We start from the raw sequence: 11,778 nt of genomic DNA, 5'->3' as shown, positions 1-11,778 counted from the left end.
TGTTGTCAATTTCATCTAAACTGACTCAGCCAGCCGTCAGAATGAAATTGTGGATGAAACACGGTCACGAAGCATCCATGAGCCGACTATGAGAAGAGCCTGTATAACTGCTCATATCATGGTATTCTTCGGCGTTCCGGGTCCGAAACACAAGGAAAACTTGACATTGTCGTCATAGTGATACTGCACACAGTATCATATACAGTTCACAACTAATCTATCCTCGACTGTACGTGCTCTTATCAGAGTTGTTGTCCAAGTGAAAACATTTTTCCTGAGCGCTAGCGGTGGTGGAGTGGTGAACCGCTTTAGTGACACCGATGGATGCAAAGACGCAGAGCCATTTAGCATCGATCACAGCACGCTGTGGGCCTTTACCCGCAGGTTCCTTTGGTGGTTGTTGAGAGCTCATCACCGGCTCCATCCTTGTCTCACGGACCTGGACATTTGAGAGCACCCTGGATGGTGCGGAGAGTTCTTCGGCAGCTCCATACCTAGCAAGTACCTGTGCGCTAGTAGCGTTTCAAATGGCTCCTGATCGACTTCCCCATTCTTGACTCAGGCTTTTGCATGCCCATAGAATCGTGGCCTTTTCAGTGGGTTATTCGCTGTAGCGTGCTTGGAAGGTGGAGACGAGGATCTGTATCAGCTCAAGAATTGGGGAGTATTACGTGAGCTTGAACCTCTCAGGGGGGGGGACTCCCCCCAATAGGCCGTGCTACGTCCGCCATCTTCCTGGCGTGTCACAGGAGGCTCGGTGTCATCCACGAGTCGATGTTCCCCTCCGAGATTTCTAAGTAACGCAGTGGACATGTTCCCTTTCTGGCACGTGAGGAACATTTCGGGGATAATCGCAACACAAATCACTTCCGGTGTGACTATGTCTCCCTTAGTACGTTAGAATCACTGTTGCCATCATGAAATATAGCTGGTCCCAATCAATCAGAATGCCTACTCCATTCTCGTCGATAAGGGTTTCGTTTACACTCACTATGCAGGACTCCTGCCTTTGCGAAAGTTTTTCGATGGGTTGTATGGAAAAACGTGAAGTCAACTAGGATGGTAGTAGCCGTATTAAAAAAGTTGCTGACCTTCCGCGGCATCAAACATGGCCTGAGTGAGTTCCCCAGTGGACCTGAACTCACTCAGACAACGGTCCATAAACCAGAAAGCATCAGCTTGTGGGGCTGGGAAAGAATCCGTCTTTACGAGCTCATATGTTCTTTTTCCACCACGAAACACATCTCCGGGACGCCATGTTTTATCAAATCCTCGTAAAACGTCGATTTCATACCGCGTCTCCATCGGCCGCCAGCGCCCTCCCATCGGATGTGTTCCAGTTGTACCTTCGGCCCTCGGCCTGCAATTGATATACAGGCTATGGCTACAAACGCGCTGAATGTTTCTCCCCTTACCCATCTCCACCACGAAGTGTTCATTGGTAAAGATCAATCGTTGAATCGTTGACTCACCAAGATGGTATGGATTAGAATGGAGGGCGATGCAATTCGTAGGTCCCGGCGCATAACTCGGGAAATTCTGAAGCAAAGATTGTCCACTTGTGATGCCACCACTGCAATAAAACAAAAAGTAGTAATTGCACGAGGCAGATGGTCTACTGGCACAATTAACGTACTGCAACACTTGCCAATTCAGCATGGATAACACACAGGCCCATGCATCGGGTTCCGATTGAACCAGTCGACCGTCGGTAGTTGCCCCTGGCTGATTTGAGCTAGCTACCTTAACCGTGGGCATCACAGGCTTTCTTCGTATTCCAGGGGATGTAAAGTTTCACTCGCCGGTGATGCTTTCTGTTTGAATGGAAGAGAATTTATGAGTAGCTTCGAGGGATGAAGGACGTGTAACGGAAGAAGGATCGATCGGAGCATATGTACAAACGATTCAATGTCGTTCAAGACGTTTTGCTCTATCACAGGGTTCCTATCTAAAGCAGCAGACACGAACGTAGAAATAACCCAGATCCGGGAATGAACCTGTCAGCAACAGCAACACGCGTCTGCCGGTTGAGAGAACTTTTTTGAGCATGCAAGGCGATGGGCCTGTTCAGATGACGTGGCTATTGTGACGCGAGGCGGATGTGGATTCGTTCTAGAGTCAAAGGAGAGAGCCTGCAGTCGCTGATCAGGGAGGCACGACGCTACGTTGACCCAGCATATGTCGTCGCCTGTATGTGAAACGCTCAGGTCAACACGCTCCATGATGGCGAACATTGGACAATAACCCAACTTCGGTTTAGCCACGAATGGTAGCTTTCTACCTTTCCGCTGCACTAAGCAGAGGATTCAAGTTGTCTCGAATGTCGTCCGCCGCCAAATCTAGGATACATAATAAAGAAGCAATTTCACTGCAGACATATGTAAGTAACACTGACTCAAGTAGATTGCGTCCATTAACATGTGTACGCACCCACTCAAACTTATCCCCTTTGATTGCGCACTGATCTGGCAAGTCAGCCACTCCTCTTCGTGTGTTCAAGGATGTCCGTCCCCCTTTCAACGCCCCCCTCAACTGCACACTAACCCGTAGACACCCGAAACATCGAGTGCAGTCCTAGACTAGATGAAACCCAAAGCACCGGAGGGTAAATATATCGGCCCATTTCCCGTCCGAGGCTTCCTCGATGCGTTCTTGCCTTGCCACGAACGACTTCCAGATACCACTGCGTTCTTGCCTTGCCACGAACGACTTCCAGATACCACCATAGTCGACGTCAAGAAACTTGGAAATATCACGGAGGTCGAGTCGAACAGTGACCTCTTTGGGCCCTTCGTAAGTCTTCGCGAACGGCAAGTCCACCCCTTCTCCCAAATTTTCTACTAATCATCCATGTAGATATCGGTAATGCAAGAATGTACTCCTGGCATGACATTCGAAGAGGCCGACGATAGAGACAGCGAAATTAGAGCCGGGACCGGAGACTGCAATGTAGTCTCTCCGACGTTTGCTTGTACAGCGAGAAACCAGAAACAGATGTTGACTTTTCCCCGCTGGGACTATGCGTCATGTTCAGACCCAGCACAGCCTATGACCCGTTCGAGGATCCCCATTCAACTGCAACGCCAACGAGCAACTCAAAAGGCAGTGTTCCTCCCTCACCACCATTCGTAAGAGATTATTCCACAAGGGGCAGCCAGACGAAGAGCCAAATTCACCTCTAACGCTTTCGCTCAACTCGAGACTCATTCCCGCGCGTTCGCGTTCTCAGTTCTCATCCTCAAAGACGAGGCGCGCCTTATCCGATGGGACCGCGCAGGCGCAGTTGTCACCAGCTGATTTAATTACGTGGACCATTCTAAGCTTCTGGCCAAGTTCTTCTGGCGATTCACACATCTATCGCGTGGGGAACAGGGCCACGAGACATCGATTCGTGGTTTGAAGTTGTGCACATTGTCGAGAAAACTCGGTCGTGCGACTCGCGTGTCGCCCGACGAGGAGGCATCTTGTGTCCCAGATCTGCAAGCTCTTCGCCGAAGAGTGGAAGCAAGAAAACTGGATGGAAACCAGGTCCGCGGAAGATTCGAGTGCCCGCAACCCGTCGAGTTGCGTGGGCGGAATTGGAGATACGATGGAATTTTTGGAGAGTGCGAAGCTAAGGCAGGTTCGAAGGGGACGGCAGGAAAACGGGATGATCGGGAGGGCGAAGCTGGCTACAAAATCTTGCTTGGCCCTGCCGGACAGCCTCTAACTAGCTTTGGATCTGCCAAAGAAATGACACAGGGTATGTTAGAGGTTGTGTGCGGTAAGTAATATCGATATCCGAACTCAACTAATCGCGCTGGCTAATTTTCGTTGCAAGGGACCGGCCATGCATACCAGACAGCCGGGCATCTACACCACAATATTTGTCCTGGTAACATCCACTCCACAGAGCAAGGTTGTGCGTTCCTGATCGGTTGGGATGTGGGTACACCTGCTGAAAAACGGAGTGAACCACTTAGAGTGGATGGCAAAACCTAGGTTTAAGCAGTTAATGTCTATTCCTCTTCATTGATGGAATGAGGATGTTCTGTGGCACCCCACTCATATGTGTAAAAGCAATCGAATGAAGTCTAACGCTACAATGCTTCCGGTGTGTCAACTAAGAGATCACGCCGAGCAACGGTTATGAGGCCAAAGAGCTGCCCCACGCCACAGATAATTTAGGCGTAAATGAGCAACAGAATTGGAGCAGGTGACAGAAAATTGCGGGTGGAACGATGCGTGTATCAGTATCCTGCATGCGAGTCATAGAGGGTGAGTAGAGCAAATGCCATCATTGGTACTGCCAAAAAGACTCCTGAAGGTAGTGCTTTGGAATTAGCATGGAAGGAGCGGGCGTTGGAGCCGTCTACCCATTGGGCGTGTGAAGGATCTGACTTGGGCGACTTCGACCCCGACTTGCGAGATATGAAATGAAGCGCATATAGAAGGTACAACAGTTGAAGCACCGCGTCCACAGTATACTGATGGGTGGGGAAAAAAATCGAGGGAAATGGGCGACCGAGAATCATTAGTAAGTTGCAATCGGTTCACGGAACAGGCGACGTACACTTGCAGATGATATACTTTGAGTTCGAGATCTAGCAAGCCCCCAATAGGTGTTTTGGAACTTAGCGAACACGTACCGGGCAGAGGGGACTAGCGTATGACATCCTGTGGTTGCCATAGGGAATCTACGTCCCAAGAGAAAGAGAAGACTTTGAATATTCAAGGAGTCGTCGTGAGCCCTAAGCCAGTTGCATAGGGAACAACAGGGAATAGGACGGCCGTTGACAGCATGCAACAGGCAGTACCGTAGCTCGTACTGGCGGGAGGTTGTTTTTGGCGGCGTTCAACGTTACAACTATGTATGATTGGACGAGTACATGGCTACGTCCAGCCACCATCTTTCCCCACGTATTCGATGGACGTCTTTCCGGTTGAGTCAGCGCAAACACCACCGTAACGTAGCATTCCTCTGGAAGGGTCAGAGCGAGTACACGACGTGAAGTTTCAATCCGATGACACCACCACCTCGCCCGTCCCACCCAGGAATCTCGGCACGACAGACAGGGCACCTGCGTGTCCGCGATCAGGAGACACGTTAATCACACCAGACAACCTACCTGGGCACTGGTGCTCCGTCCATCGCTATGAGCATGTTGCGTTGTACAGTCGCCTTGATGGCCGTGAATAGACAGGGCCCGCAGCAGATGTGGCCACAGGGTGTGAGGGTTGCGTTAGTAGGTGGAGAAAAGCATATTGGGCATGTGTACGCTGAGAGGGGTTCTGGGGAGTGTGCGGGTGCAGATGCAGATGCGGAGGGGACAGGCGGACAGTCTGACTCTGCGGCCTCTGCTGTGTTGTCGACGGGCACCGTCTCCTGGGCGCTCTCCATTCTCTGCCGTTTTCTCCCGCTCGCACTCGAACTTGGCCCTGCTGTGGGCGACGCTGTACGGCTTTGACGGAGTGGTCTGTTGGCCAAGGGAACGGGCAGTGGAGGGGTCCTCTCTGGTGCTTCGGACACGGTATCAGAACTAATAGGTTTACTAATACATAGTAATCATAATACCAAGTAGTGACACGTCACTGTCAGTCCCCAAGTTGTACACCCACGTCTGCGACAACGACGATGTCGGCGTCGTTGCCCGACCAGCTCATCCAGTTCGACGCCTTCCCCAAACTTCCTTCCACCTACAAGTCTCGTTCAGAGTCGCGCGGTCTGTTCACCCTTCTCGTCGCCCTCATTGCCTTCCTGCTCATCCTCAACGACCTCGGAGAGTATATCTGGGGATGGCCAGATTATGAGTTTAGCGTCGACACCATGTCGGACAGCTTCATGGATGTCAACGTCGATATGGTCGTAAATATGCCTTGCCAATGTCCGTGCAGCGCTGGTTCCGCCCATTTCCTAGTCGCACTTACTCTGCTGCAGTCCTCAGCGTAGACCTTCGAGACGCCCTCGGCGATCGCTTGTTCCTTAGCAAAGGATTCCATCTCGACGGCGTAAATTTCATGCCCTCCTCCTATCCTCATACACTTACCCTGCCTAATATATGCAGACCGTCTTCGATGTCGGTCAAGCGACGACCTTAAAGTGAGTCATCCTGTTTCCCCAATCCTCTCTTCACAAACCAAGAAGTTCGTTACAGAGAACACCAGAAAGCCCTCTCTGCGCGACAGGCCGTAGCTCAGTCGAGAAAATCGAGGGGACTGCTATCTTTGTTCAGACGGAAGCAGCAGGAATTTAGGCCTACATATAACCATCAGAAGGATGGAACTGCGTGCAGGATTTATGGATCTCTTAGCGTCAGAAAGGTTACTGGTAAGCGTTTCTCCCGTTGGATATGAGTTGCAGCTCCAACCGTTGTGCGATACAGCCAATCTACATATCACTACCCTCGGCCATGGTTACTCCAGCAGCGTGCACGTTGAGCATGACAGTAAGTGTTCGTTCAGTTCAACCTGGATAAGGTTTACCTTGACGCGCAATCCGGGGGGGCTAGAGATGAACTTGTCCCATGCCATCACCGAGTTTTCGTTCGGGCCTTACTTCCCTGATATCGTCCAACCTCTTGATTATTCCCTCGAAATTGCCAACGAACGTAAGTTCCGCATTCCGCATTTGCCTCTGTCGTGCCCACACCATGCATATCCCCGCAGCGTTCGTAGCCTACACCTACTTCCTACATGTCGTACCTACGACCTACATCACTCCACGGAGTCCGCCCCTCCACACCAACCAGTACAGTGTCACTCATTACACACGCACATTCGCACACGGAGCCGGTACCCCCGGCATATTCTTCAAGCTCGAACTTGATCCCATGGTCATCTCGATACACCAACGCACCACGTCCCTGACACATTTGATGATAAGGTCAGTTTGCATACGATTACAGGACGAATATGGGACTGACACATCACACGACAAATCAGATGCATCGGTGTCATTGGAGGTGTATTTACATGTGCATCCTACTTCCTCCGAGTAACAGTCCGAGCCGTCGAAGCTGTTTCCGGGACAAACAATACCTCCGGAATCGTAGCCGCCGAAGCTACCGGTATCCGCAAGCGCTGGACGGGAGGTAACCTCCGCGCAAGAACTTCTAGCAGTCGGAACAGCTGGATCGCCGAAAGCAGTGGGGGTATCACGCCATTACCATCGTCATCTTACGCAGCGAATTACTCCACGACGCCTGTATCGGCTGGATTTGCAACGCAGCAAGCCTCCTACCCGTACTCCCCGTATTTGAGCGCGCAGGCTTCTCCGCAGCAGGGAGGGCCGGGAGCATTATCCGTTCCTCCGACCCCGAACACGAGTGTGGGACATAGTTTCGGGCCGTCGACGCTGGGACCTCCTCGCGCGCGTGGACACGTGCATGCGAACTCGATCAGCGGGCCCGTTATGGGGAGGAGTGTGAGTGCCGAGTCACCGACCCCGGGAAGAGGTGTATCTCCATCGTCGTCGCCTCTAGTGGGGCCGGTGCCGGGAAAGGGGCCAGCCTTGCTGGGGGGGAAGAAGGACGATTGAGGATATAGTTAGTCTGATGTTTACCACCCGCCTGTCCTTTCTTCATCCGTAATGGAAAGCGGGACTATCCCGCTCTGCACTTGTGTATTGCGGTAGAAAACAACATTGAGTGCATTGACCACACCAGCAGACACAATATATGCGAAATCAAAGTCGTAAATTGCATAGCAAAGTTGTAAATGTTGAAGTTCACATGCTAAGCTAGCAATATCCAGTTTTCGTGGGGCATGAGTCCTTGGGGCACCATTAATGGATTTGCTCGACATTTATCAAAGCCAGAGCCCAAAGTCAGCGGTATGTAAGTAAGCAAACAGAAGACACAGCCTGTGTGCATGTGGATATGACCTACATACTGTCATTCGAACCACGGAAAAGTAGAGAACCTGCATCGTCGTCAGTGATACCATACGACCTATTTAAGGTGTACAGTTTGCCAACTGGCCTATGTGATGCCCTTGCCAGGGTTGTCGTCCACGCGAAGAAGTTTCTCGTCTAGGTCCGGCGACGAGCGTTCTTCAGCATGCACGTACCGGTACACTAGTACTGGTTGGGTATCAAGTAACTTCTCATCGAGTTTCCCCTCGAGACACCAGCTTTGAAATGCTCGAATCTTTGCTTCTCTTCTTCAGCGGGTGCTTCACCATGGCGTGCACGGGAAGACAAGGAAGGAGCCCGTATTAGGTCAAGATTCGGTGCTGGCCCTTCGATGTCAACGCCAGCTAGGTGAACGCTACTTACAAGAGCTTGTCCCTTCACGGCGTTGCCAGACAGCTAAAGCTTGCGTCGTATAGTGTCACTAACATCCTCTTGGGAGAATGCTCATTCAGTGCGAATGCAAACACAGAGCACGCGGAAAATTGGGAAAGATGGCAGTGTCTTAATACTGTGCTACGACGTACACATTTTCTCCTCGCCACTACTATGGTTGTTATTCAAGCGAGCACGTTTGTCCGGAGGGTCTGGCAGAGGCAGAGTAGTCAACCGCTTCAATGGATATGAAGGCACAGACACTAGTTGAGCTTGAGTCTCAGTGAATTTTTCAGTAAGCCGTTGTTCGGAAGTTCCTTCGGCGTCTGATAAGAGGGCAGAATCACCTCTTCCCTCCTTTGGCCAATCCGGACGCGCAAGAGCATCCTCAATAGTTTTGAGGAACCTATTCCGAACTTTTCATGCGCTCTTCAGCACACAAATACCGGTGTACTGATGGGGTACTAGGTAACTCCTCATCGACCAGACCTTCAGAGACGCCAGCTTTGATACGCTCGAAAGCTTGTTTCTCTTCTTCAGTTGATGGAATGCCGTAGCGTGCGTAGAAAGGTGAGGCGAGAGTCCGTATAAGGGCAAGAATTGGTGAATGCGTTTTGAGCTTGAACTCTGCGGGAGGATAATTCCTCGATGCCAAATAGGTTGCCTTGCAGAGTCCACCCACTTCCCTGCCGGTCGAAAGCTTGAAGCCGTGATCGTACAGCAACGACACCAAGTCCTTGCATATATTTCTGTCCATAGTGTTGGGGACATAACACATGACGATCCATCCGAGGACATGGACAAACGATTCTATGTCATCCACGAGGTGATGTGTCTGTCCAGGATCTTTGAGTAATGCAGCGGAGATAAACTGCCACGTTCCCTTTTGGGCACGTCAGGATGATTTCGAATATGATCACTGCACAAGTCACTCACGACACGATCTTGCACTTCAAAGTCACTTTTGTCATCATTAAGTACGGCGAGTTCCCAATCGATCAGAACACCGTTGCCATTCTCATCGATAAGGATATTGTTTACACTGACATCGCGATGCAGGACCCCTGCTTTTTGAAATGCTTTCCAATGGGCTGTACGCAGAGACAACGAGTGAGCTGGAATAATAGCCCATAAATCAAACGAAAGTTGTTGACCTTCCATGGCATGATAGACAGCCTGAGTCAGTTCCCTTGTGGAATTGAATTGAGTGAGGCGACGCCCCACAAACCCGAGCACCAGCCTATGGAGATACCGATGACCAATCAAGCACGAATTGGCCTTCTTTGCACGGCAATGTGTTCTTGTTTCATTACGAGGCACGTCTCCTCCACACAGCAGTGGTGTGATGTGCGGAATATCATGCTTTATCAAATGCTCGTAAACCTCGGCTTCACCCCGCATTCCCGCTGGTCGCCAGTACTCCTTTAGAAATACCTTCTGACCAGGTTCCCCATTGACAAAGCCACAGACGGGAATCATGCGAGTCGACTGGCCAATGAGAGAGCAAACAGGGAGGGGAAGACGAGGACCATAGAACAATTTGTCACTGTCCTTGTACGTTACTGTAAAAGCGGAAAGTGGAGTGCCTGCCTTTAAATCCAAGGTTTTTCGGACTTTTTGTGCTTCATGCTCAGAAAGTGCCGATGGAAACACAGAAGAGTCATAGCCTCTCTCCTCATGCGATAAGTGAGAAAACCTCCAGAAAAAGTTGGCCAGAAGGTCAGACCTCTCCAAATAATTGAAGCAGGTGCTGACAATTGCACCGGCGCGGTCCCATCGCACAAAGCAGGGCGTGATCTTCGACCACGATGACGGAGAATGCGAAGATTCGAAACTGGGAGTTAAACTGTGCGACAACGGACATAGAGATGTCCCCCCGCATGTCGTTGGCTTCTACGGTGTCTTTTTCAAATGGATTATTGGACTTCGCGTCGGGGTCCTCGAAAGGGTCGTATGAAAAGGAGGGTTTGGCGTCAATGCACATCTCCGTTGTGGAAAAAGCTGTCTCTCCGGAAGTTGTAACTGCCTCTTCATAAAGGCAAAAGGGGGACGGTCTGAACGGGAAACTGTCCTTCACCATTTTGCTGCCCATATCCGCAAACGCCATACCACGCGTGCATCTCTTCAGCGCCATTTTCTACATAAAATTTAAGTCAAAGAAAACCTCGACGACAGTAAGAGAATAAATACAAATAATGAATACATATCAATTTCTGATGTTGCCGCAGCGACCATTTTGAGAGTCTCGAGCTCCTCCTCGCTGAGACGAGGAGCAGGTGGCATGGAGGCAGAGCAAGGTAAATAGTCCATCAAGAACTGCTCAGCTCCTAGCGGACCGACAAATCTGTCCTTCATTTCATATGCAAGCGTCGACTTGATTTTATTCTGTAAAGGGGGTGGCTCGCAGTTGTAACACGTGTTGCGGACTTGGGTCGTGATAGGTGTTCCACTAACATTGGCTGCCGGAGTTGCTTCATTGGATAGACATTCATGAAAGGAACTCATGGTCGTAGGTAATGGGAAAGGGAAAATGCTCAGACGGGTTCCAGTTGCCAGCTTTGGGCTCGCAATATACTGCAGCATTGGGTGACGTATGTGATATGTCATGTGATCATCCATTGGCAAATCCCTGCTCCACTCACTTTTTTTCTGAGGTTTGCCGCCTTGCCTTGCTGCGTTCGCAACGGAAGTAATAAATATTTTTGTTCTGGACTGACACCGTGGCTGGGTCTCTCTTTACACAAAACACAGGGATTCCTTCAAGGCATGTTCTTCAATGCCTAATCCAAAATCCGCTATGATATCATTGATTTCTTCATTCCGACAGATATCTACAACGCAATGTAGGTCAGCCAAAACCCAACGAAAACGATGCCCTGCATACGCGGATCAGGTCGGGGGTCACGCCGGTGGCCAATTACTCGTCAATCGTCAACTGCTGGTGCGTAGTTGTGGCAGGATGGACGACGGGTGTCTTGGCGTCGCCAACGTTTGTAAGATTACTGGTGAAGTTGTCGATAGTTGACCGGCCACGCGGATGTCGCACTGAACACCAAAGCTCAGCACACCACCGTCTTGAGAGTTCCTTGGTACGCTCATGGTATTCATGGTTCGGGAGACCGAGATATGAGACCCAAAGAACCTTGGGGTGATTTGATAGCCAACTGTTGAAAAATGCGCTGTCAAACACTGAGACGAGTTGGCAGAGATTCACACGTCACCAAAGCCAACGCAAAGTTCGAGTGTCTTCACGCACGCAAGCCCAGCGTCTCAAGGCCTTGGATTAGTAGGAAGACGCCGAAGGGGTTGTGTGGAGCCGATGTCACGCATGAGATCGACTCGCAATTTTACGGCGAACGCAGACGACCCGTAGGTTTCATTGAAAACGAGGCCATGATAACTCTCGGACGGTTCAGTGAACAACGAGAATCCCCCACTGCGAGTCGAGTCAAACTTGCCTGAAAGATGTGTGAGAGTCACGGAGGATACCTAGATACTAAGATATGGACGTACCA

At 50.6% G+C, this 11,778-nt stretch overlaps 4 protein-coding genes across 4 annotated transcripts; 2 read left to right on the top strand and 2 right to left on the bottom strand.

Moving 5' to 3' along the window:
* The first annotated feature begins 2,721 nt into the window (after positions 1-2,721).
* F5J12DRAFT_855158 (uncharacterized protein) lies at positions 2,722-3,778 on the top strand. Its single transcript, XM_051746670.1, has 4 exons — positions 2,722-2,810; positions 2,857-2,952; positions 2,982-3,105; positions 3,167-3,778. The coding sequence occupies exons 2-4, from the start codon at positions 2,866-2,868 to the stop codon at positions 3,295-3,297; spliced, it is 342 nt and encodes a 113-aa protein (XP_051596441.1). The 5' UTR covers positions 2,722-2,810; positions 2,857-2,865; the 3' UTR covers positions 3,298-3,778.
* A 1,191-nt stretch (positions 3,779-4,969) lies between these two features.
* F5J12DRAFT_701987 (uncharacterized protein) lies at positions 4,970-5,299 on the bottom strand (the record flags this gene model as incomplete). The annotated part of the gene is made up of 2 exons (XM_051740515.1): positions 4,970-5,060; positions 5,109-5,299. Coding segments are annotated over 2 exons (282 nt in total), but the record flags the coding sequence as incomplete, so codon positions are not given.
* Positions 5,300-5,475: 176 nt separating this feature from the next.
* Positions 5,476-7,636, top strand: F5J12DRAFT_855150 (endoplasmic reticulum vesicle transporter-domain-containing protein). The gene is made up of 9 exons (XM_051746669.1): positions 5,476-5,510; positions 5,562-5,864; positions 5,918-5,988; positions 6,045-6,079; positions 6,135-6,307; positions 6,363-6,425; positions 6,489-6,587; positions 6,646-6,862; positions 6,922-7,636. Exons 2-9 carry the CDS (start codon positions 5,615-5,617, stop codon positions 7,514-7,516), a joined length of 1,503 nt encoding a protein of 500 aa, XP_051596439.1. The 5' UTR covers positions 5,476-5,510; positions 5,562-5,614; the 3' UTR covers positions 7,517-7,636.
* Positions 7,637-7,958: 322 nt separating this feature from the next.
* On the bottom strand, positions 7,959-11,371 carry F5J12DRAFT_785578 (uncharacterized protein; the record flags this gene model as incomplete). Its single annotated transcript, XM_051743267.1, has 9 exons — positions 7,959-8,059; positions 8,255-8,287; positions 8,416-8,669; positions 8,710-9,146; positions 9,200-10,097; positions 10,126-10,400; positions 10,454-10,837; positions 10,906-10,935; positions 11,267-11,371. The coding sequence occupies 9 exons, from the start codon at positions 11,369-11,371 to the stop codon at positions 7,959-7,961; spliced, it is 2,517 nt and encodes an 838-aa protein (XP_051596438.1).
* Positions 11,372-11,778: the final 407 nt, after the last annotated feature.

The sequence above is a fragment of the Pisolithus orientalis genome (genome assembly GCF_024613125.1).
Source record: "Pisolithus orientalis strain OTSU chromosome Unknown F5J12scaffold_39, whole genome shotgun sequence".
Classification (NCBI taxonomy): domain Eukaryota; kingdom Fungi; phylum Basidiomycota; class Agaricomycetes; order Boletales; family Pisolithaceae; genus Pisolithus; species Pisolithus orientalis.
The sequence above is the reverse complement of the archived record's forward strand: the minus strand, read 5'-3'. Positions and strand labels throughout refer to the sequence as shown.